The 26661-nt window shown below is 39.0% G+C and overlaps 1 protein-coding gene across 4 annotated transcripts in view; it reads left to right on the top strand.

Moving 5' to 3' along the window:
• Nucleotides 1-26661, top strand: part of LOC128508681 (protein Dok-7-like) — a 37728-nt gene continuing 11067 nt past the window's right edge. For 2 of the 4 annotated variants that reach the window (XM_053480110.1, XM_053480109.1), the window contains exons 1-10: nucleotides 1-85; nucleotides 197-242; nucleotides 2989-3204; nucleotides 12554-12754; nucleotides 15045-15164; nucleotides 18282-18374; nucleotides 18530-19260; nucleotides 23106-23154; nucleotides 24851-25489; nucleotides 26319-26407. In XM_053480110.1, the coding sequence (XP_053336085.1) occupies nucleotides 32-85; nucleotides 197-242; nucleotides 2989-3204; nucleotides 12554-12754; nucleotides 15045-15164; nucleotides 18282-18374; nucleotides 18530-19260; nucleotides 23106-23154; nucleotides 24851-25489; nucleotides 26319-26407 (2238 nt within the window). In that variant the 5' untranslated portion in view covers nucleotides 1-31. Of the gene's footprint in view, nucleotides 86-196; nucleotides 243-2988; nucleotides 3205-12553; nucleotides 12755-15044; nucleotides 15165-18281; nucleotides 18375-18529; nucleotides 19261-23105; nucleotides 23155-24850; nucleotides 25490-26318; nucleotides 26432-26661 lie in introns of all 4 variants that reach the window. The other 2 variants (XR_008355939.1, XM_053480112.1) reach the window with 2 other exon arrangements.

The raw sequence follows: 26661 nt of genomic DNA, 5'->3' as shown, positions 1-26661 counted from the left end.
GCAGCTGTTCACGAGCCATGAGCGGAGGAAGATGACGGATTCATCGGTCGCGGAAGGACACGTTAAAGTCAGAGACGGCAAAAAGGCGAGGGAGCTTTTCCTTTATTAGAGACAGACTTTTCTTTCTTTTGCCTGTGTGTTTTTAGTCTTTATTGTTTGTTTATTTGTTTGTTTGTTTGTTTCTCTGTTCCCGCAGTGGAAAACTCGCTGGGTAGTCCTCCGTAAGCCCTCACCGGTGGCGGGTATGTAACCGTTAAACCTGATACCTCGGCCCTCACACACACACACACACACACAGCTACACGTTTCATTAAAGCAAGTTTACTCTCTAAGGTTTTGCTCTAATGTACTTCCACTTCCTTCTGTACTGTTTCCAGTAATCTATGACATAATAACACAGGTCCTCATTAGTCTGTCTGTACAGGAATGTGTGTTTAAGTTGAGTGTTTTTAGTCTGCAGGAGTTGAGTTCGCATTATGGTATATATTCAGCAGAGATCCTTGGCTTATATCATGTTCCCCATTCACAACTTTGGCTCTCCCAGTTTAGATCGCAGTGTGTTGAATTACATTTAAAGACACAGGGGTGGTCCGTTTGAATATTTTTCAGTACCGAGAACCAAACCTTACGATCGACAGTTTGTTTATAACCGGTAATCAGATTGTGTTTAAAGCGGCGGTCATTGACTTCAGGCCAAATGGAGGCCTCAATGGTTTAGTTCTCAGAATCCGGGTTCGAACCCCGCCTCGGGTATGTGTGCATGGAGTCTGCATGTTCTCCCTGTTCGTGGTGGGTTTCCTCCGGTGCACTCATGCAAAGACATGCAGATTAAGGCTAGTTGTAGATTGGCACCCCATCCAGGGTGGGATAGGCTCCAGGCCCCCCTGTGACCCTGTATACAGTGCTTGGATAAAGCGGTAGTGAGGCCATAACACTGAGAGCAAACGCTGTTTGGATTGGACCACTCATAGTAAACGTCTCAACACCTCATTTACTTTAACAAACTCTGACACTTTACCGTGTATCACGTCCATTAAAAACAGTTCAAGTCGAACCAGGGACTTTTAAACTCCAGCACTAATGCACTTATCCCAGAGTTTCACTAGTGCTTGAATACTATCAAGGTACAAGTACGCCAGAGCTATGATCCTTTAATAAACCAAGCATGCCGAAATGGCTTGGAGCGAAGTCAGGCCTGTACAGGAGATGTTGCAATACAGTAACTCTCTGCCGAGTTCCTTTAATGTGAAATAGTTGTTGGTGAATGATTGTCCCACAGACAGTTAGGTTGCGATCCGTCGACTTTAAAGGATCAAACGAGAACGCTTTTCCGGGAGCAGAAAAGTGTATATATCATTATCATTCTGCACAATCGAAAGTCGCTAGACTTTAAGTATCAAACCAAATTTGGGTTAAGTCAAACCGTGACTTTCGATTGTGCAGGATGAGAGCGCTTTTCTGTTGCGCTAGTCAGTAGTTTGTTATAGCTAAACTGGCTGCCACCTAACACACAGTATGAATGCAGATCAATTCCTGATTTCTGTTTCACCCAAATGAGGATGGGTTCCCTGTTAAGTCCGGTTCCTCTCAAGGTTAACTCTTATCGCCATCTCAGGGAGTTTTTCCTTGCTCCTTTTTTCCAGTGTCGCCCTCGGCTTGCTCACCAGAAACTATCTGATTATTTTGATTCATACACATTCACATTCCATACAAACTTAAATAATTCTTTGTGTAAAGCTGCTTTGCGACAATGACAATTGGTAAAAGCGCTATACAAATTAAATTTAAAAAATTGTAAAAAAAAAAAATTGTGCATTTCAGTCACCGGACGTCTTTTATCTAAATCATCCACGACTAGTGCCTGCACCCGACTGACACAATGGAAAAGCGCTATCGCTCCGGTCCCGGTTTCACTTGGAACAGAACTCATCCTTAATATTAAACATACTGTATTTATTCTTTATATTAAATCTTTAATTAGAAATTTCCACTGTCATGAGTTTTGTGAATACCCATCATTTGCAAAACCCATGCATTCCCTTTTCCTACAGTAATATGCTACGACATCTACATTATTTTAAATCAAGCAAAATAATTTTAGATTGAAATTTAAATGTTTCTGTTAATGATTGAATGCAAGGCCAAAAGTGATTCACTTGCATAATACGCATGAAGCTCTTGGTTGAAAATGTGTAGCGAGCTGAGCCGATCACGAAACACCCAGCTGTTGCTAATGGACCGGTAACGGTTCTGTAATTACTGTCAAATTGAAATGCATTTTGTTTGTCACATTCTGCAAGAAAACCACACAAGAACATATGCGGAAATGTACCCATCCTGTCATTTGGACTGAAAATGAACAATTTAGCATCTGTCGAGTTTTGATCTGACTCATTAGAGGTGGACCAGCATTTGCGGAAAGCCTGTGCACACTCACTTCTGATGTACTGATAATATCTCTACACCAATCCCACTGTTGATGTTTCTAAGTTTTCACTTTTTTTTCTTGTCAGTACACTATGTTAGTTAGAGAGAGGACATGAATTTAGTTGGTGTGAGAGAAGAGGATGCAGAGGATAGGGTTATATGGAGGCAGATGATTCGCTGTGGCGACCCCTAAAAGGGAACAGCCGAACGACAAAGAAGAAGACAGTATGTTAGTTAGACCTATAACATTTAATCCATCAATTAGTAGCGTGTGGATGAATGCGCGTGAGTGTAGAGGTCACACTCCTGATGTAGCTCTTGTGACAGCTGTCTATGTGATGTTGCGATGGACAAAGGGTGATGTTTGGACAGTTGTTGCATTTCCTGGGACTGGGAGCAACAGGGACACTTCACACCTGTCTTATTTACTAACTCATGTTGATTATATTAGCACCTCTTATCCCTAAGCCGATTCAGGTCACGTCAAGGTGTTTTATTAGCAGAAAATTTAATGGTACACAATGGCGAAGGCTGTTTCTCAGTTTCTTGTCTTTGTCACAGACTGCCTGGTGCTATTGGTGTCTAAGGAGCGTGGTGTAAAGGAGCGGAGCAGCGTGGTTTTGGAGCACATCTGCGGTCTGGAGACAGGAGGGAGCAGCGAAGGAGTTGCCTACACTCTGACAATCCTCAGTCTGAATCAGATTGTTCAGCTAGGGTTTGATAGCAAGGAGGCACTACTGGCTTGGGACCTTCGTCTTCGCTACTATCTAGGGGAAGGTGTGTATGACTGTTTTTTCAGTGACCACCCACTGCAAAGTGCGCGAATGCAGAGTGCATTTCCGGCCTCCACAATTGCAAGGAATGATTACTTTCACATGATATATTTGTTTTCTACTGTCATAAGCGTTTAAGTGATCTCCATTTATGATTTAAGTTAAAGGTATCTATTTAGGTGTTTCTATGTTCTGAACAGTACTTAAACTAACTCAAATCTTTAATTGTTTTTATTACTTTATGCAGGCCCTTCTGAAGTGGGGACATTTCTTATTTTCTATTTTTTCGGCCAGGTGCTACTGTATATCTTCCAGTCAGCTTGAAACAAATGACCCTGTTTAAACGGTACATACTGTTTGCGTGTAACTTGGCTCACTTAGCTAGTTCATTTAAATATGGCATTAGAAGTGAAACGATGGTCTCATTAAATAAAAATTGCATGTCGCTGACCTTCTTCGTTATGCTGAACTGAAATCAAACACACATGCTCATTTTAGAGCTCATTTCGCCCTTTTTTTTTTTTTTTTTGATAATTTTATGTACTTCCAACCTTGGAATACTACTGTGCCATTTCCATTTCCAGTTGTTTCCAGTTGTTGTTAGCTCTTTTACAACGAGTCTACATAAGATAATACGTTTCTTTAAACACGAGAAGAGAAAGTCCAAACATTGCTGTGTTACACCTTGTTCCACATCATCCTCACTTACCAGATGAAATGACAGATGATGTAACGTTCTGTGAGTTTATTTCCTACCGTCTCATATTGTTCATGCAGATTCTCAAACATATCTCGGGACAAAGTTTGATGCTACAGACTCCTGCAAAATGAAACGATTTGCTCGTGTAATGCAGGCTCGGTTATTGGCCAAACTTCACAGTTCCCAGTTACCACACTCTCCTTTAACATTCCCCACAAGTAACCATCAGGCGGTGTAAGAAGAATCGGGGTAATGGGACGGGTATGGGGAGGAATTGTTCTTAAACTCAGTCCCCGTTTACGACCGCTATCATATGAGTCAAAATAATCCTCAACGATAAAGACTTTTTCCTCCGTCAAGAGACTCAGTTCTAACAACAACAACTGCACAACACAACTTTTTACTACTGGTAACATGTGTGGCTCGAGCTCTGCCACGTCAATAAACGCACATGTGCGTCCGAGATGCGCGAGTTTCAGAACTGTATATTTTGGCGCATACCGTATTAGAGATATGTCACTGGCATAACAACCCGAAACGCCAACGATTACCAACGAGGGTTAACTAGCATTCGACGATATCTAGGTTGAAATTTGTTGGTTCTAATGGGTAATAATTCACTTTTGCGTATGTGTGAATTGTTTTGAGCTGTAGGATCATAAAGGAACTGCAAAATTGTGCAAACTTTTTACATGTCACAGTGAAGTGCGCAGAATGAAGTAGATTTCTATTTAAACACTCGTAAGTGCATCCAAGGTCGATTTTTTTAATGATATTAGGACTTTTCCATTTAAAATTAAAATTAAAATTAGGATATGTTCTCTTCTCGTGGGCTAATTGCAATGAAACAAAGCCTATATGTTACCTCAAGCTTGAACAAATACATCTATGAAAATGGCATTAAAAATTCATTTAGTAGTTTTTATGTGACAGACAGACAAAATTTCCAATAATGTGTTCTATATCTATTCCCCAAAATATTTTTTTCTTAAATATCTACCACGTTCAGACAAACACCAACTATACATTTTTATTGTATGAATAAATAAAAATATTATATATAAAAAATGTTTACAAAAAAATATCATGTATATTTTGAAATAAAAAAAAGACTTGTAAAGTCAGTGTGGCGATACTTGAATTGCCACATGAAAGAATCGCGATTTGTAACTGTAACGTTTTCCCCCCATCTCTATTACTGATGTGCCTAAAAATAATAATACCGCAAATAACCGAGCAGTAGAAAGGAGGACACGGAAGTGATTGTGCAACCAGCTCATCAAGGTATCGCTGGAGTTATTAGATTCTTATTATAAAAGTCTGCATTTAAACATAGATATTGAAAAATATGCAAATGAAAACAAAGTGAGCTATTCAAAGTGAGCTAGATTCAGTGCAAGCACAGACCTGGTCCAATGAGGAGAAAATCAAACAGTCTGGGGGTGAACAGTGACTCCTTGGTAAGATTTAGGCTCATAAACTTCTGACCCCTGGCACAGAAACTTAACAGACCCACTCCCACAACGATTGTTGTGTAAGAGCAAAGAACAATGATCCGGTTTTGTGGACCAGCTGATGAGGACAAGGAGTATACATTATACATATAATTTATACATTGTATAAATTGTTATGGAACAGCTATTAATGAGAAAAAGTATAGTTTTTAAGATTAAAGGTGCCCTTGAGCAAAAGAGTCTGTTAAATGGCAGGCTTTGATGTGCATTCCTTTCATTAGCCTCATAAATCTGAGAAGCAAATAACCCAATGTGACCTAGGAGTGTGTGTGTGTGTGTGTGTGTGTGTGTGTGTGTGTGTGTGTGTGTGTGAGTGAAGGTGGGGGATTTGCAGTTACTATACTGAGGGGGGCTGGCAAAGCATGCTGTGAAGTCACATCCTTGCTGTCACTCCATGTGTGTGTATGTATATGTGGGTGATTGTAAAGTATCCTGAACTTTGACTCCTTGCCTCATTGTTTTGATTTGTGGCCATTCACAAATTTGTATCATACTCAGTGCTGACAGGTTCAACCAGCCCCACACACATTGCTTTCTCTTGAAGCCCCCCTCAGTGTATATAACCTCCTAGTGTACTACACAAGTTATTTTACTTACACCTTGAGTAGATTACAGTGGATCCTTGGATTGACGAGAATTTTGCAAAAAAAAAAGTTTAAACAAGCAAGGTCTTGCAATAAGAGTACTGTAGTCCGTATACACTTTGTCTGCCGAGCGTCACATGATCACAACTGGGCCAATGGACCTTCTCTCTCTTGCGCTGTGGGATTCTGGGTAATCACCACACCAACGACCCTCGTGAAGGAAAAAAAAGGTAAAAAGCAGTAGCAGTGTGGGAGAAAAATATGTTTATAGCTTTCCCTGCTCCTTCTTTTGCTCTTGTCTAACACCAGTTATTTTTTCAAAAGTAAAATGCAGGTTAATTTTTATTATTTTGACTTAATATTTTGTATTAATTATTTTTTCTATAAATATTTTTTGGGCTGTGGAATGAATCATTGGAGTTTCCATAATATTTTAAGTTTAAGTTAAAGTGGGCTTTTATTGTCATTTCAACCATATACAGTTCATTACACCAAACGAAACAACATTCCTCCAGGACCAAGGTGCCACTGTACATACGGACAACATAAATTTACAACATAAATTAACAAGAAATAACTAGCCAACTAAGAAATCTAATTAGCTGCCTAGCTAAGACAAGACAAGATTGACAAGATACCATAAATTAACAACATAAACTAACAAAAAAAACTAACCAGCTAACTTAGAAAACAAATAAGCCGGCTAGCTGAGACAAGACAGATTTAATGATATTTTAAGTTAACAGAAAAAACGACTTAAGTTTTATACAAAAGAGACAACACAAAGTTCATGTGCAAATGTGCAAAAAAGAGAGTCAAAGTGACAACATGACACATTTCAATACTGATGGGGTATTTAATACTTAAATGGGAAAATTCACTTTGATATACGAACGAATTATGCTCGCAATCCAAGGTTTTACTGTATTCTTTTCTCCATACTGGATTCTTATCTCAGTTAACTGTATGTTAAACTTAAGATAAAGTGGCAAAAATACAAAAACTTATTTCAGGATGATCACCCTGGATATCTATCAACTGCTATTATTTTCACTGATATTTAAGGGAGGACAACACATTTTTCTGCGTTTTTTTTTTTTATTCTTATTTTTTACCAAGCTGAAGTCAGTATATGGTAATGACTGTGCCTCTGATTGTGTGGTCAAATCTTTGCCACATTGTGCCCTGCACATTTTGCACATTTTTTCTAACTGATAGTTAAACAAGTTACATCAATAATCAATGCATCTATAATAATTAATACGTTGCACATTTTTTCTTAGTTTAAGTTTTACTTAAACAGTTCAGGCAGCACAATCCAGTGCTTCTCATGCATAGATGTACCCTGCATTATCAACACTGTCCCCCAAGTATTTATAATAATCTAATAATGGTTCATGACGGTAGTGAGACCAGCAGTGTTGTACGGTTTGAAGATGTTGATTCTGATTAAGAAAAAAACAGGAAACAGAGCTGGAGGTAGGAGAGCTGAAGATGCTGCGATTTGTTTCGGGAGTGACAAGAATGGACAAGATTACGAATGAGTATATTAGAGGGACAGTTGCAGGTAGGACAGTTTCTGGTCAAAGCTGTAGAGGGCAGATTAAGATGATTTGGACATGTGCAGAGGAGGCATGGGGGGTTTCAGGAGGAGATGAAGCTGCCAGGCAGGAGGAGAAGGAGGGTGGAGGGTAGAGTGATGAGGGAAAATGTGGTAGACAGAGTTAGATGAAGACAAATGGTCCGCTGTAGCAATCCCTAACAGAAGCAGAAAAAGAAGCTCACAAATATAACAGTTTGTTTGGTCGAAGTGAGCTGTAAGCAGGCCAAATCAATCTGGAGTTCTTAAAAGGAATTGTGGAGACCCAACTTGTCAAATAAGTTATTAGCAAGCTAGCTAATAAGGATAGCTAAGTTGATGTTGGCATACAGTTGGGTTGTCATGGTTAGCATCTTGTACTACAGGTAAGCAAGATTGAAAAGTATTTTCTAAAACGTATGGATTTAGTTTGAGGAAACACACAGTGTAAAATTGGAATATATTTTCTGAAAGTCCATTAAAACTGAAATGTTTAAACAAACAATGCAATGTTTGCAACACATACAGTGTGGGGCGGTCACTTAGTGTTAAAGCAGTTAGCTATTATTCTTCTGTTATTTGACACAGTAAACAAATACATGTGGAACAGTAAAAAATACTGTATCTTTTTCTGCCTAGACTGCAAGTGTTGTAATTTAATAAAGATCTGAGATGTGGAGAAAGAGATGCAAAATAAACATTATTTAATTTCTTACAGGCATTCAATTTCTTGATCATTAACATCCCTAATCATGTCCCAATATAAAAGTTTAGCTACATTCATGTAATATGTGAGTTATTATAATTACCATATGTTATTTTTATGCTTTGTGCTGAGTTAATATCCAAAGGCCCTCAGTGATGTGTCCAATTTGGGCTCAGATTAATTGCAACAAATGAAACCAAACTGCTATTTAAATAGCTATTAACTAATATTTTAAAGAAAAACGCTCAGAAAACCAGAGCTCACCACTCAATTCACTCGCCATTCAAAACAACATGGCCAACCAACACACCTTCAGCTATCATTCAGCAAGGTTCATATGCTCAGGAGTTGCGCTACCTTGTCGAAATATGCTACTGTAGCATAAACCCGATAGCATTATGTGTAAAGGTTGCTACAATGTTGTGTAGCTCGATCAGTGGACATGCAAATATTTACATATTCAAAAGTCAAGTAGCTGTAATGTAAATTTTAATTGTTTAGGCAGCATGTTTTAATGATAAGTAGCATGCAATTCATGCACTTTTGTAGCACATTTTAATGCGTTCATTGTCAGAAAGGCAAAAAAATAGGGACTGCGTGTTCTTAGAGCACTGGCTTTGGTATGGCATTACAGGGTAAGGGATTTTGAAAAGCAATGTTCAAAGGAGATAGTCATAAGAAGAAATATGTACAGTACATTAACAGTAATTACTTATTTTGGACATTTAGTGTATTTATGCACTCTGTTCTAAGAAATATTGTATTTTGGCAGTTTTACAGTTGCCGCAGAGCACTGTATACAGGACTACAGGTATAGTATTCATTATGTCAACGGCAAAAGAAGCAAAAGTTGCAATTACCATAAAAAATGCTCTTGTCATTAATGGATTTTAATCGTAATTTCTTAAATTAGCACACATTGCTGTTATTACATCTCTTATAGACTTTGGGTAAATATATATTATGAGGGATTATCTCATACAGCGTGACACATGATAATAATTATACAGGTATAAACTCATATAGCCTAAAACAGCTGTGGGGACAAAAACAAGCTCTTCATGTAACGACATACAGACATACAGTTACATAACTGCTTCAAAAGAAGTCTAAAAGTTAGCCTTTAATTAGTTGTGTTAACGATGGCATGCTAGATTAATTACTGTAATCACCCAACATAAAATTTTTATGTGATCGAATCTTATAATTAACTTATAATGATCTATATATGAACTTCCAGTAACATAACCAGTAACATTCAATTCTTAATCCATAGGGTTTAATATGATTTAATATGGCCCACCCACTGCAGCTTCAACTCTTGTGGAGTGTGTTAATGGGAATTTTTGACACTGATGTTGGACAAGAAGGCCTGGCTTGCAGTCTCCGCTCTAATATATCCCAAAGGTGTTCTATGTGTCTGCTATGCCTGTGGTGTAAAAGCAACTGAGCAACTTGAGCAGCATGTATTAAAGAAAAATGCAGTGTCCCTTATTTGAACACATTTTAGCTTTAGTGAAGACGACCAAACAAAACTAGGTTGAATGTAAACACTGTGGATAATTATTTATCATGGCTTTACTCTTACTCAGATATACATAATTTACTTTGACACTTTATATAGACAGGTGTGTGCCTTCCCTAATTTTGTCCATTGAAGTCAATTATACTCAAGGATCTCAAGGACCGTTGAGAGGACTAGGATGCACCAGGGCTCAGTTGCAAGTGTCATTACAAAGGGTCTGAACACTTATGCAAATGTGACATTTCAGTTGTTGTTTTTTTTTTATATATGAATTAACAAAACACTTCAAACATTGATGGGGGGTGGGGGGGTGGTTGAAAGCATTATAAGATTAATGTGAAACATAAACTGTGGAAAATGATTCTCAAAAAATTTTCCTTTGGCACTGGGTCATAGTTTACACAAGTGACAGTTCAAGAACATAATTTTTTTTCCTTAGCCCTTCATTTTATCTTCATTCTTACAAAGTAACTTAGAAAATAACATTTTCTCCCACAAGGCCCCCCAAAAACACCTGCAAGCAAAGTTAAGTGTGTTATCACACTGATGCATGTGCACCATTTGCTAATTGGATCAGTTCCCTTATCGTGAAGTTTGTGTTAAAACTGTTAATAAATACCCCAAACCCATCTGTTCTGCACATGGGTGCTGAGTAATTTTGCTTCACTTCACTGAACGATCTTGCGCAGATTGTGTATGTGTATCTTTTTGTGTTCAAGTGTTCACGATTAGTTTTTATAAGAATTCTCAGGTAGTCTCACATCATTGTGGATATTCCTGGTTAATTCTTGTTCGTTCTACGCATTATATTCAAAAGTTTGTGAACACCTGATCATCACATACCCATATACATACAGCTCTGGAAACATAAAGATTATCAGTTTTTTTCTTTTTTTTTTTCTTTTTTTTTTCTTTTCTTTTTCTTACAGGTGCATGTACAGTATTGGTGAGATGAACAGTTTTGTTTAATTTTTTGTGAACTGCTGACATTATTTCTGACTACTGTTATTAGAAGTGTATATTTTAAGGAAATGACAACTTCACAACACATCAAAATAACCCAAGATCATGCAGTTTTAGCAGAGCTTTAATAACTCAAATAAACCAAAATGCAAGTAATGTGTAAACAAATTTTTTTGATGCTTTGGCTAAATAACATGAAGAAATCGGTATTTGGTGGAACAACCCAGATTTGTAATTATAGTTTGAATGCGTTTTGACTCTCTCTCTTTCCAGTCATCTCCATTTCCAGTTTTCTGGCGTAAATTGCAGTGCTCTCTTAGGCCTTGTTCACATGGGCGTTAAAATCAAGCGTTTTTCTGGTGTTCGTAGCGTCCGGTTAGTGCGGATCAAGCGCCAAGGGTTTTCTACACATAGTCAATTTGAGTGTTCACACGGGCTTTGGTGACGTGCGTTATGCCTCCACAGGTTAACACACAAACTACAATTTGGGCTGCAGGCTGGCGTTAGATAGAGACAAAGAACGCGAGTGTACAGTAGAAGTCGAGCGCCACTACAAAACGCAACATACTGTAACCGTCTAGGACGTTCAGAGTGCATTCATTTATCCAAAAATTTAATGCCCGTGTGAACAAGGCCATATTTGGTTTGGACATATTCAGAGGAGAGATGGTGAATATATCGGTAGAAGGATGCTGAGGTTGGAACTGCCAGGCAGGAGGTCTTGAGGAAGACCAAAGAGGAGATTTGTGGATGCAGTGAAAGAGGACATGAAGTTAGTTGGTGTGAGAGAAGAGGATGCAGAGGATAGGGTTAGATGGAGGCAGATGATTCGCTGTGGCAACCCCTGAAAGGGAACAGCCGAAAGACAAAGAAGAAGAAGAAGAAGTGAACAAGGCCATATGTTTTTTTAGAGCTGTATGTTTTTTCACCATCCCAATCAAAATGTATCCCTCCTTTTTCGCTGTTACAACCAATTCCACTATTTCAGAAAAGCTCAGGATTTGTCCATTCAACCCAGTATGTCAAGACGGATGGTGAGAAAGCATTTCAATTCGTCCCAAAGGTGCTCAGTGTGAGGTCGGGGTCTGACGACGGCTCACACGAAAAGCCGATTCCAGATGATGCATGATGGATTATAACATACACAATTCGAGCATAAATTGATACGTATTTAGTCATTTAGTAGACACACTTGTCCGGTGTGACTTGCAAAATCTGCAAACACTTACAGTTAAAGCGTAGCAATACAAAGCTTGCAAGGATTCCTAACCTGAAAAACAAGAGACATGCTAGTTTGTACAAATGAGCCTAAGTGCATAAACGATATACAAAGCAAGTTGTCAAATCTCAGCCTTAGCACCGAAAACAAATATTAATACAATACATACAATAAATAAATGAACGCATGGTGAATGAAATGAGAGTGGGTATGAGAATGTGCTGAGTCACTGTCTCAGAGGAAACAAACAGAGACAGTTAAACAAGAGGTTTGAGGTTTGCTGTTTTTAGGGTTATACCACCCTCTATTGAGAAATATGCTGAATACTGTACCTGTTGATGTCATTAAATACGGTAGTGTTATGAAAAAAACGCCTCTGAAAAAACAAAACACAAACAAATATCCACTTACTACCTCGTTTTTTGGTTCAGTCTGTAAATCATGTCAATAGTGTATTATTGTAAAAAAAAAATGTATATTGTAATAGGTTCAATAAGGTTGCATTAGTTCCTCATTTATTCTCTCTCTCACTCTCACTCTCATCCACACCCTTTTCCCAACAGTACACAGTTTTAAGGTGACAGTCCTGTCAGGTACCAAGCTGGAAACTGGTCTGGCCACTCTTCATCTGTGCAACAATCTGCTCGTCATTGCCAGGGACGTCCCCCCCGTTATCAGCGGCCAGTGGAATCTCCTGGACCTGCGCAGATACGGCCCTGTCCCCAATGGCTTTGTGTTTGAGGGAGGCACTCGCTGTGGTTACTGTAAGTACAGTAAGCAGGTTAAATATTCGTGTTCTGGCGTCATCCATGTGAGCGTTATGCAAAATCAAAAACCAAAGCTTCAGTGTTTATAGCTGAGCTGTATCAAGTACAGTGGAACCTTGGATTTACGAGCATAATTCTTTCCGGAAGTTGGCTCGTATTCCAAAACACTCATACAGTACACCAAATCGAATTTTCACATAAGAAATAATGGAAACTCAAATTATTCATTCCCCCCCCCCTCCCCCCCAAAAAATATAAAAATAATTAACACAAAAACACTCTCTCCCCCTTCCTGTCTTGCATGTTACCCTTCCTCCACTCTTTTTACACACACGCGTGTACACAACGGAAACACTGTTTTATCGGAAAAATAAACAAGAAAGCTCTCTAATGACACTCGATTGAGCGACACATTAACGGTATTACTGCTGTAAACTAAAAATAAAACAAATTAGCCTGCATTTTATCTTTAAAAAAGAATCGCAACAGAGCAGTACTCGGTACTCGTAAAGAAAGACTTGTTCGTTTTCCAAGTCAAAATTTATAAAAAATCTTTGCTCGTCTTGCAGAACACTCACAAACTGTGTTACTCGCAGTCCGAGGTTTCACTGTACATTTAAATGTTCTTGTTTAAGCCTGCAAGATTCATTTATCTGAAATGATGATGAAGAGTTTGGATTTATATTATAAATTCTAGAACGATATCAGAGATTTCTAAACTATGAAAAAATATGTATGACATTAGGTAATTAAGGAACAGCAACAACAACAACAGTCAATTGTTATTTTAAGACAGGAAGGTCACCCATTCTAAAATAGTTCTTGGAAGAACAGTGTCATCAAGTGCCTTTGCAAAACCCATCAAGCAACAAAACATACCTCTGCTGCAGAGGAGAAGTTCATTTAAACGAAGTTTTCCGCCTCAGAAATCACCAATTAATAAACAGCACCTCAGATTAGAGCCGTTATGAAGGATTTACAGAGCATAAGTAGCAGATACTGTAGATCTCAATATCAACTGTTCAAAGGAGATTATTGTATATTTTAGACAGCTTCAGCATTTTTTTACATTGTAGAAAGAAATAAAAATCTGGAAAGACTATGGAATTAAAAGGTGTATCCAAACTTTTGACAGGTAGTGCACAAAAAAATGTTTCATGCATAAGCTATTCTTCATGTTTATCCAGTGTGCTGTACAGATGTTTAGTAACAAATAAACAATGTGTTTGTACAACAATAACTTGTGTTATGCTGCGTATGGAATTCCGTTAAACCCCATGTGACATTCATTTCGTCTGTACAGCAAATTTTTTATTTTCCTTTCTCAGCACTTTTAAAATGAGAGAAGATTATTGTTAGGTATAAGTGTAGATATGAAATAAGTGTGTGTGTGTGTGTGTGTGTGTGTGTGTGTGAGAGAGAGAGAGAGAGAGAGAGATAAGGACGAATGCTCTTCTGGGTGGTCTAGCTGCTTAAGTTAATGTATGACTTCCTGCTAACGACCAACCTAGGGAGGTCACACATATCAATCACACTTGTGAGTAAATCTAAACATCTATCTTCCCACTGACACACACACTCACTAAAGGCCATCTGTCACTCACAGAATTCCTGAAGTGTGCTTTTTTTTTTTACTTGCCCACATCTGAGAAGCAGACAGTTGCGTATTACTGCTTTTTATACATAATGTAAAAATGTCCTGCAGCGCAAGGTGTTTGTCCAGGATTAAACATAAATATTGCATTTTTATCCATATACATCAATATCGCAGAAGTAGCTCACGTGCATTGTACAAAGAATAGACACTGCAGTGCAACAGATACCAATATTTACAATCACATACAGTATTCTCAGTGTGTAAGTAAATGTATAAAAAGTCTGGTATATTGTATGTGTTTGTGCGTGTGGGAGAAAAAAGTCGGCCTCACCGGTTTCAATGAATCAGTCTGGAAGCATGATGATAAAAAATCACTGTACTGTAAAGTTGTCATGGTAAACGCCATGTAACGTTGTCCTCTCCCCCTTGGTGTCTTTTTGGGTTCCATTTAAACGAGGTCAGCTGATTCCCCCCACAATTTAAAGGCGCTTTGCATTGTATATTTGTGACAAGGTGTAAAAGACTCACTTTTGGGTTTACCGGGGATGTACTATTTTATTTAATAAATAAATATATAATGAATTTAATGTGATTGTTTTTTATTTGAAGCAGGTGTAGGTGAAGAGGTGTAGGTTTTTTAATCTGTGTGTGTGTGTGTGTGTGTGTGTGTGTGTGTGTGTTTGTGTATAGGGGCTGGTGTGTTCTTCTTATCCTGTGCTGAAGGAGAGCAGATAAGCTTTCTATTCGACTGCATTGTACGCGGCATCTCCCCTTCCAGAGGTCCCCTCGGAATCAAGCCACTCCTGCCAGGTACGAATACCCGCGTGTATGGGTGTGTGCAGGTGTTAGAGCCCGGAATATACACATCAAACAATTGTGATTTGTAACAAATCTATTGCTCCCCTCCATCTCTAATGAGTATATTGTATGATCATCCGAAAACACTGGCTGCAACAGTTTTAAAGGCTACATCTGCTCATTAGTGTTGGTTCATAAGAAAGCAGCATGGCATAACATTCCTAATGAGTACAGCGACGAACATTAATAATCACCATGCCGAATAACGATCACAATATGACATGTTTGTTATTTATGCTTTCCATGTCATTATGCATGTTCCATTCGAGTCTAAGCTCTCATGTACATATGTTTGTTCGGCGAGCTCATTAGAGGCGCGCGGCTTTCATCAGTCAGCTAAGATTTGTGGCGTGTTCCTGTTTTCACACTTCGCATTAGCCAATCAGATCAGAGTTCATCAACTATTCTTACACTCACAGACAGAATAAATAGTGGCTGAGAAAATGGCGAGGTGGGGGCGAAAGTCACATCAGAGCCTCCGACAAACTCAATCACTTCGGAGTACACAGTCTCCCTTTAACTCCCCTTCTTCTCCATCTCTCTCACTCTCTCTCTCTCTCAGCCCCTCATTTTCTTACACTGTAAACACTCTGCATTTGCTGTAATAAGAGCAGCTTCTCTGCGCCCAGCTATACCGCAGTCAATAACTGAAAACGAAATCGGCAACAGATGCATTGGCTCTGCAAATATCACACACCGTTCTCAGTAACTTTGCCTTGGAATCAAAATGTGTTGGCTTTGTCATGAGAAAGAAAAAAAATATATATAATATAATATATATATTCCGAACTATCATACAAAGTTGATTTGAGATCCTTGATCAGGACTGTTGTTGACAGTTCTACAGTCTCCCGTGTTCTTGTTTTTTTTTTTTTTTTTTTTTGGCTGCGTGCCATCATCCCCCCCACACCAGGCCTATTAATAGTAGTTAAACGCTAGACAGACATCGACGCGTTCCTCAACACCCAACCCGTCTACATTCACCACCACTGGCTCTGCAGTACCAAAATGCACTGCAAGAGGGCAGCATTTCATATTCATACACTATCATTACAATTATTCCATCCATCATCCATCTAGGAACCTCTGTAGTCCAACTAGGGACCATTGTATCTATTCCCATTTTGTAAGGCCATGGTAGGAGGTCCTCCGGTCAACATTGACCTGCACATTCACACTCTACAGGCAATTTGGGAATGCCCAATTGCCAAATCTGTGAACATACCTGACAGGGGAATCGAACCCGGGACCTGGAGGTGCAATTAATGTATTACATATTTTTCTTGATTTTGTGCTATATTTTATTTTACTTATCAACTGCAATCTTTATTATAAGTTTAAAAAAATACAATCTAAATGGGTGGGAAAGAAGTTCAAGGTAAGCAGCACATGCTTACCAAATCTGCAGTGAAAGGTATCCAAACAGATAATCCAAATAATGTACTTCATTATAGATTTGGCACCACTTTTGCAGCTATATTAGCTTCCACTCTTCTTAAAAGGCTGTCCACAAAATTTTAAAGTGTTTCTGTGGGATTTCATGCCCATTCATTCTGTAGAGGAGTTATGAGATCAGATGCTGCTTATGGATGAGAAGGCCTGGCTCGCAATCTCCATTCCAGTTCATCCCAAAGGTGCTTAATGAGGTCAGGGCTCTGTGTGCGGGCCAGTCAAGTTCTTCTACACTGAACTCATTAATCCATGTCCTTATAGTCCTTGCTTTGTGCACTGGGGCACAGTCATGTTGGAAATGACCTTCCCCAAACTGTTGTCACAAAGTTGGAAGCATAGCATTGTCCAAGATGTCTTGGTATGCTGAAGCATTAAGATTGCCCTTCACTGGGGATAAGGGAAACAATTAACTTGGTATGTCAGACTCTATCCAAAAGAATTGGAGCAGTGAGGACATTTCTTTGTCTTTGCTATGTACTAGGGACAGTTGGACTTGACATTAAAATATAAAGCGACAACAGATCTGTCAAAACATTAAAACCAGCTGCCTAATATTGGGTACGTCCTTCATGCCCCCCCTCCAAAACGGCTCTGATCCATCAAGGGTTGGACTCCACATGACCTCTAAAAGCATGCTGTTTATACAGTATAAGTGGCAAAGTGGGGCCTAGATCAGCTCCAAAACCATTTACCTGGTGCCTAGTATGTCCCACTTGTTGACACGTGTTACTGTTACAAGATAATTAGTTATTTACTTCACCTGTTAGAGATTTGTAAAATAATCTGTAATGTTAAAAAAAAAGACTTCTGTAATTGTCTCTTCTCTGTTTTTAAGACTTGCTTAGCCTGCTAGGATGCATCTGTTGTTAAAAACGATAAACAAATATAAAGACCAGAGAGCTGTCTATGGGAGAAGGTGAGAAAAGAGGAAAAACTGAGCCAATGCACAAGCAGTGAGCAAAGCCAACCCAACCCAACCGTTTGTGCCAAGGAAATGATCAGCAATTGCTGTCGAATGTTGCTGTTGCAAGAGCTGTAAAGAAAAGCCTGGAAAAGCATAACAAAAGAAGAATGAAACAGTTCAGTGTCATCAATCGGTTGTTTTTTTTCCCCCCCTAATACTTCTGCTCACCAAATGTGCCAAAGGTGCAATTTTTTGCATATTTATCATGAAATAAAATTCTCATTCATATTTTAATATTCTTTTTTTAACCCAAAAGTCTTAAGCAGAATTGCCCGTGGTCTTCCAATACTTTCAGAGTCATCTGTATTATTAATGTGTATTTTTGACAGATCATTTTGAATACAGACCTGTACAGTACAGTACGTGTTCTCTACATCCATGGTGTATAAAGAAATTTGGAATTATATATTGAGAATTTTGTTCCGACAGACTTGTTAATATCATGTGTGTTTGTAAATGATAGATTTGCATTTGGCAACCCATAGTTCAGTGGTTTAAATACGTAATCTTTGAGTATTTCCTTTTTTTCTGTTAACTATTGAAGCTGCAGGTGTTCTACAGAATTAAAATCAACTGGACTCTCAGATTAGCGTATTCCAAAATACATAGATTAAAAGATTCCTGGTGAATTTTCCCATCTGTGTGACTCTTAGAGCCCAGTGCCAGTGCAGCTTCAGCAGAGGAGCGACTAAACCAAGAGGCTGAAGAGTTGGAGAAGAGGCTTAGTCTGCTATCTCATAACACAGGTGTTTGTCTTTTTAGGTCTTACATGCTAAATAAAGGTTACTTGTCTCCCAAGTGGTAAGAAATTTAGAGTCTCTTATTAGAGACTCATTCTGTTGTTGTTTGTTACCAGGCCTGTTTATTCAATCAAACTCTCTTTTCCTGTTTACTGCCTTAGCATCCACCTCGAGTTTCAGTTCTTCAACAGCCGGAGATGACCGCAGCATATCCGGGTCCTCTGACTCTGAAACCAGCCACTCGGATTCCAGTATTGGCAGCCGACTAACCATGTGGGTGGAGCCAGTCCCTAATACCGCAGCTGAGTCCTCTAGAACTGCCTCTCACGGAGAGGAGAAACTGCCAATTAATCCAGCCAGTGGACCAAGACTGCAATCAAAGCCCGCTGTCTCACGGAAGCTTCAGGAAATTGGCCGTCAGAGCTCCTCAGACAGCGGCATTGCCACAGGAAGCCACTCGTCCTATTCTGGCAGCTTTTCATCCTACACAGGCAGCTTAGACACAGGGAGCCCCAGAGACGAGTACGGCACTCTTCTCACCTTACCGCCGTTCTCTAGTCCTGAAAAGCATCTGTGTTCGTGTCCGGTCAGCCACACCCACGAGTACCAAGTGCCTTCATCGCTGCGCTACCTGTACGACACACCCCGCAGTCTACTCGAGGAGGCTAGAGAGCAGAAAGAAGCTGCCGCGGCCCACAAACAGACCGAGGAAACGGTTAAAGAACGGACTGAAGCCGTAGCCGCTGCACGCTCTCCTTCCGGATCTCCTGGTGACTATGGGGCTCAGGGTTCGTCCAGCACGGACACACACTCCGACTGCCCGATTTGCTGTCCGCATCTGACTTCGTCTACGATGTTGTTTACGACCTGCCACGTCTGTGGTGGTTTAAAGGTACACAATCATGACACACAAACACACAATATAGAATATCGAGCAGGAGTCAAGGTAAATTATGGTAGTAATTATGATGATGATGATGATGATGATGATGACTCAATTACTAGTCACACATACCCTACAGCACAGTGGGGTCAGAGTGCAGGGTCTGACCAAACCTTCTCAAAGTAGTGCAGCTTGACCCTTCAAATCAGTAACCCACAGTTTTTTACAGTGTCGCAAATGTCTCCATATCTAGTGTAACTTCTATTACAAAGCATCCTCTACTAATGCAATTCCTTTGACAATACACACAGTGTCCAGCTCATGATTAACGCACGATAATAACCTTTCTATTATTATGCATGTAATTGCTTAATTATGTTAATTTCCCCTATGTATGCAGGCTTGGGACACCATGTATAACACGTTACCAGCCATTTTAACCCTACAGTAATTAGAAATAACAAACGTTAGAACGCTCCTGTTAACTCTTGTTTTTTTGTTGTTTTCCCCCAATGGTCATTACAGTCGTGCCAGATTAGTCAGGATTCCAGTAATTAGGTTATTTTAATTCTCTTGAGCCCCCAAAACGCCCTGAGCTGTGTTTTATTTTTATTTATATTTTTTTCCATGTTTTTTTTAACAAGTCTGTCTCCCCTGTATGATAAGCTTAACGTTAGTGATGTACCACACAAGCACCTATAATAACAAACCACACTGATACTTATACATCATGAAATCCCCTGCTACTACTTTTTATAATTTAATAAAATATATTGTCTCAATTATTTGTTGCAGCCCTGATGTCTGTAAATATTAAATATAAGTTAGAAATGCCATGTTATACATATATTAAACATTAAGAAAAACAATAGTTTACACAAGAACAGTGGCACTTTTTTTTATCTCACAACCAGGTGCTAAAGATGGATGTACATTAAATTGATAACAATAGATTGAAATGGATTGCAGTGATTTGCCTAAAAGTCAACTAGGTAATTTTTTTTTTTTATTGGAAGAAAATCTAAAATCTAAGTGATACTCAGACCTGAGGCCAAGACTCAAGCAGATTAAGGTGTCATGTTGCATTTAGAGAGGCTTATTTACAGGCATTACAGCAAACCTAACATGCAAGAACGCGGCCTAAGGCCCTGCTCTCAACAAACTCTTGGGATTTGAACCACTAGCCCAGCACTCCATGACAAATTAATTTCCACTGATACGTGCTATGTGTTTATACTAGATATGGGCATCACCAGGCACCACCTCATACGATATTATCACCATACTGTAAGTGCAGTAGGTGTCGATTCAATTCGTATTTCAATTCTTTATGATTTAAGTATCATGGTTTTATTTTCAGACCTTATTACAATTTTAAACCAAATTTGCAGTTAAATCTTGCTGCCTGCAGCAGTATTCGATTTGTTTAGGATTATAAAGGAATTGCAGCCTTTAGCCACCTCAACTGCAAACATACGATGGAGAATCAAAAATCAGCCGTACTCTGTTTATATTCTAGCTTCTGTTGTCTTATCAGCGCTTTCCGTTTAAGGCTACCGTCTCCTCAGTCACTGCTGTGCAGGTGTGAACATCTTACATCAGTTTACAAAAACCATGTTTTGAGGTGTTGAAGACCCTCCCTATAGTCCTTATCTTGAACCATCACCTGTTTGGTTCCCTGAAAGCAGCCCTACGAGTATAAAGATTCACTTCTGATGAATAAGTGAAGACAGCGGTGCATTCGTGGCTCAAACATAAAACATTTTTTATTAAGCTTGTTGACAAGACAGGGAGTGTGTTGAAAAGCTAGGAGATGATTCAAAAAAAAAATTCACAGCAGTGCAGTAATTTATTCTGACTAGCCTTCATGTATAAGACCGAAATGCAGTTTAAAAAAAATATCAAATGTGGATTCATGTCGAATCATCTCTGGGTGACACTATAAGATAACAAAACTAAGATGGCAACTTAAAAAAACAACAACCGTCCTTAAGTGTTAGCTTTAACAGATGGCTAATTTAAAACTGCATAGCAAATGTTAGGATTTTCATGAGGCAAATACGATGTCGGTGTAATCCTGATTTCTTCTCCAGTTCATAGATTCAAAAGACCAGTACTAGATTCAAAGATTGAAAAATGATTTAATATAGCTCAGACACAGGAGCTGCTCGCTGACACAGTTGACGTTACATCATGAGCACATTTAAAGCAGGAGATATGGGGATCTTTGAACAAATCGTGACAGTCCTCATCAAAAGATAAATGTGTGGTATAGCAATTATAGCAATATGCACTCATTCATTCTCTCTCTCACTCTGTCTCTCAGGCTTTTGCAGAACATTAGCTCAACGCATCTTATTGTGCTCCTGGAATCTCCTTTTGAAGACGCCACATTTGAATTCATATTCTTTGAAGGATAAATGATAAAAGCTACAAAGATAAAGATTATTAAATTTTTTTTCAGTGTCCTTATGAAGTGCTGAGATCAGATAATGAGAAGTAAAGACCTCTTTGATGCTCACATTTTTTTGTGACTCACTGCTGTAATTATAATTTGTTGCTTGAGCAAACAAAAATAAAGGAAGAAAGAAATAGACCACAAATGGATGGCCAGTTCTGCACCATGGGAGTACCACTGTAGGGAGGAAGTCCATTCCCAAAATTTTTATTGCAGCTAGATGCATATACGTTTATTGGGCCTGGTGGTGCAAATAATGATTATTGTAATAATTAGGTCATATTTTATTTTTTAATTAAGTCATATTATATATTTTTTTGTTTAGAGTGCACATTAAATGCCAGAAATATTAATTCCTTCGAGTGGCGCAGTGGTAAAGTGCTCGCCCAATCATCCGGAGATTGCAAGTTCGATTCCCGGTTGATGCTGTAACCTCTCGCAGCCGGAGGTCTAAAGAGAAGTGATTGGCCGAACTCTCTCAGAGGGGTTGGATGAGGGGTACTCAGTGCTCCCACATCAATCACGGCTCTAAAGCCAATCAGGGGCGGATAGCGCTGTCCTCCGAGCGAGGAGTTTGACCAGATGTGGTTGGCTGGCATTACTTGGTTCAGAGGAAACATGCGATAGCCTCCCGACTGAGTGGTAGTAGCCTTAATGTGGGAACCCCCTAGTGAAGGTGAGATGGAAATTGGACACGTCTAAATTAGGGAGAATATCTAAATATATATATATATATATATATATATATATATATATATTCATTAAAATATTTTCCTACAGCATTTCATTCAACCAGTGCTGCTATAGAACCCTAAATTAGGCTTAACACACCACTTATTGGTTAACATTGTGGCATTTCACCTATATTTCCGGATGATAGGGCAAGTACTTTACCACTGTGCCACTTTGAGGCCGCAAGATACTGTACCTTTGTATCTTAAAATAACAACTGACTGTTGTTGTTGGTACCTATGTGGTATTTCATCGTTTGTTTTTATAATTTTTTTAAATTATTGATCTGAAATGTAAAAATTAAATTCAAACTTGTGTCCAAACCTTTGACTGGTACTGTAAATCTAATGCAGAATGTGCTTCCTCTTGGAGGTATCACTTTGACAGATTGAAACCGGCTTAAGAACATTAAAGGAGCCATAGACAGGAATTGTTATACGTACATTATTGAGAAGAAAGAACTGTGAGAACTTAAACATCAGTTATAATAAATGATAAACTTTAGCAGTAAGTATATGTTGTTTAAAATATATATTTGTGCATATAAGTTTCTCTTGGTAATCAAAATCAGACCTTTGCACATTAGACAAGTTTCCAAGTGAAAGCATTTTTTATTTATTCTCCAGCAGTGTTAAGTAATTTGATGATTTCTGTTTTTGAACAGAGAGCACCCTTACCTCAGGCAGGAGCTTCACTCCAGCACGGCGTGCCAGGTAGGATGTTAAGCATGCGAAACATCTATAAACAGCAGCACTCTAAGGCTTATGTAATTTAATTAGGTTATGTTTACAAGAACATTCAGTAGCATTCAGCTCAGTATAATTTTGTAATCCACTTGAATAATTAGCACTCATTTACAAGCACATTTTAGAGTTATACTTCTTGCTATTCATTCAACTGAGAACATGTATAATTGACACCATAAAATCACATGGCAACACAAGGAGCCGACGCTGTTGTCTCGAGCTGTGAATAATGGGTAGACCGTCGATTTGATTCAGTTTGAATGTTGGCCATAGCAATGGTTTGATTCAGATTGCCTTATAGCACTGAAGTTTGTAGGCTGAATTCTCTCAGCTGCTATATTTCTTACAGATTTAGTATAAGTATTACACGAATTACTAAACATTCAGTTATCTCATGAACATTAAAATGATGTGTAACTTTGTGGTGTTTAAGTGGCAACCCTATCCAGAGTGACTGGGATTTAATTACTCTATTATATATTATATCCTAGCATTTAATAGATCAGGGCTTTGCTCAAGGGCCCACTGTGACGGCTTGGTGGTGGTGCGGGGATTTGATTCTGTGACCTTTCAAACAGTAGTCTCATGTCTTAAGCATTGAACTTATTGTTTAAATGCCATAGAAAATTGTCTTGTAGTACTTTTTAGAGTAATTTGTAGTTTCTAGGAATTCTTCGGTTTCAACAATTAATGTTTGTTAGTTTGCCAAAATGGTTGAAAAAGCATGAATTGATTCTCGATCAAAAACTGCCCCATCGATTCAATGAATCAAATTGACCTGCAACAGATTGATTAAATCTTATAATCTGCTACTGTCTAATTATTTGACTGAACTTTTGAGGTCAACATTTGTTACCATTTCTAATTTCCATGAAAATCAGCATTAAGCCTCACAGCTTGTTGCACGTTACTATGCATGTTATCTTTGTGGGCTTATTAGGTACACCTAGCTTACATCCTCACTGGTTCCATTTTATAATCTGCACTTAGCACAAGGGGGAACATGAGTAAATGCGGCCGAGACCCGATAACAACCTGCTAACCGCTAAAGTGAGATTGATTGGTAACCACGTTTGTCCAGTTATGTATCCCGAAATGTTTTTTAATTTGTTCTGACAAATTTCCTCCATAATAATATTGGTTAATTTCAGAGGAATATGTGTTAGTATAGATGTGAACAATACTGCTACCGTCATATTGAGTATTACACCGTATTATATCTTATAACAAAGACAACTGCTGTTTCTTTTCTTTGGGATGTTCTGGCCCTAATATTTCTCAAGGTTAAAGTTTATGTTTAAAGGCTGTGTTCTAGATACTACTGGAAAACTACTACTGCCTCAGACAAACCCTGAAATTTTAAGGAAAAACTATGTGCACATCAAATACAAATCCCCACAGTTTTCGCACATGTATACTGAGAAGTTGCTAACTATGTAAACAGCCAAGGAACCGTGTGTACATGTGAAGTGCACTTATATGTAACTGTTAGGCGTACCAACAAGTTAGGTGTACCTAATAATCAAGATAATAGGCAACTGGGATGAATTGATGCATAACATTGATTGTGAGCAATCTAATTATAGTACAGTATGTGTAAAACAGCAGGTAAGTACAAATGTTTTAAAAGGTCCCATTTTCAGAACATCAGATTTTACTTCAGCAGGTGGAAAATCAACAGGACTCATCACTGATGCATCAACTCATACCACCAATCCAGAGTGTAATCCAGAACAGGATTTGTCGAAACAACCTCTGTCAAGTTCAGGGGCTGACAATAAGCTGCAAGAGGGAAACTATATGGACAGTTTGTCTGATCTGTTAGGACATTATTCTTCAAGGAGGACTGTTTCCGTGTCAGTTAAACCAAGCCTGTTTGATCCAGTAGGGTTTTCCTGTCCTCCAAGGAACAATAGCCGGGGATCAGGCCGAGCTGGTTCATACATCCCAATGTCCTCAGCATTAGCATCACCTCAGTTCCCTTCATCCTACCAAGTTTTTCCTATCATTCCTTCCCACCATACTTCTCGCTCAACAATCTATGAGAACTGTCTACAATGTAGAAAAGGTCAGGGTGGCTGCATGCTGCCCAAGGCTGTTTCTCCAGCACGTAGTAGCTTGCTCAACCCATTTGGATGGAAGCACACTGGTGGGCAATGCCAATTTCCTTTTCCCCAAGACCTGAGTGCTAGTTCCTGCGAATTAAGCTCAGATATTCCTCCTGTGGAAGGACCAACTCATCTTCCTACACTCACCTCCTTGCCAACCTTACAGCCTAGCACTGGAGAAGCAACAGAGGGAGGTAAGGTGTTATCTTAAAGCCTCAGCTAAACCCAAACTGAGCAACCTCACTCTTATAGTCAATCTAACCCAAGAGAACAAAAAAGCACTCACTCCTCGTTTGTATTGCTTTTGAAGATTTTCCCTGGATATTTTCCTCCCTTTTGTGTTTGTTTCTTTCTGACAAAGTAATTAAACACCTTTTCCTCTTCCTGGGTGTGTGCCTTCTTCCTTCCTGTTTTCTTTTCTTATGCCTGTTGCTTCCACCTCCTCACCACCCCACCCACCTTCATCGATTTCTTCTTTGTACTTGCTGTTTTTGGAGTTATGGATGGTTAGAGGGAATCTCTGACATGAACTTTAAAAATGAAGTGACGGTGGCAGGTATTATTTTAAAGTGACGTGTGTTAAGCTCAGTTTTGATTAATGGTAAAGGCCAAGGCATTTTGGCAATCTAGCTAGCGCTGCCATCTGAAGCACCGGCCACAGGCTGGTAGACAAATGGTCCAACTATATTCAGACAGAAGGCTGAGCTGACTCTCTAGCATAGATCTCAACCTACGTTCTCGAAGCAAGAGTAAGAGTATGGGAATGATTATACTTGCATCTATATGATATATAGACTGATCAATCTGTTGGGCACAAAATGCATGAGCATGAACATGTGGGCCCCCAACTGATTTTAAAAACCCATGGGGACGAAAAAATTTATTTGATTGAAGTCACATTTGTGATTCCAAATGCTGCTCATGTTTACAGTGATTCCCAGATAGCCTTTACTGGCTCGTGATCATGTGCATGCATAATATCAAGATTGTCTATTAAATTACATTTCATATTTTCCTGTACAGATAAGAAGCAGAGAAGTCATGCAGAGAGAGGGAGAATGGATCCCGCTGACGAGATCATGGAGGGCCAAGCCACAGACCGGAGCTTAGAGGTTCAGCATTGAATTAGATGAAGGGTCTGGCACTATTTAAGACAGGCTGTGATAGAGAGAGAGAGAGGGCGACGGAAACAGAATTATGTTTGTCATATCTTAAGCGTGTAAGCTAGTTAGAGCTTGTGATAAGCTCAGTCTTCTAAACGGAGTGTGTTATGTAAGAGATTGGACAAAACATTTTTACACCCTCCTACAAGACAATCATAAAGAAAGAAGCCTCACATTTTGTTTTTTTTTCCCTCGCTTTCTTT

Source organism: Clarias gariepinus, chromosome 20 (assembly GCF_024256425.1).
Source record: "Clarias gariepinus isolate MV-2021 ecotype Netherlands chromosome 20, CGAR_prim_01v2, whole genome shotgun sequence".
Lineage (NCBI taxonomy): Eukaryota > Metazoa > Chordata > Actinopteri > Siluriformes > Clariidae > Clarias > Clarias gariepinus.
This window is presented reverse-complemented; position numbering and strand designations above follow the sequence as displayed.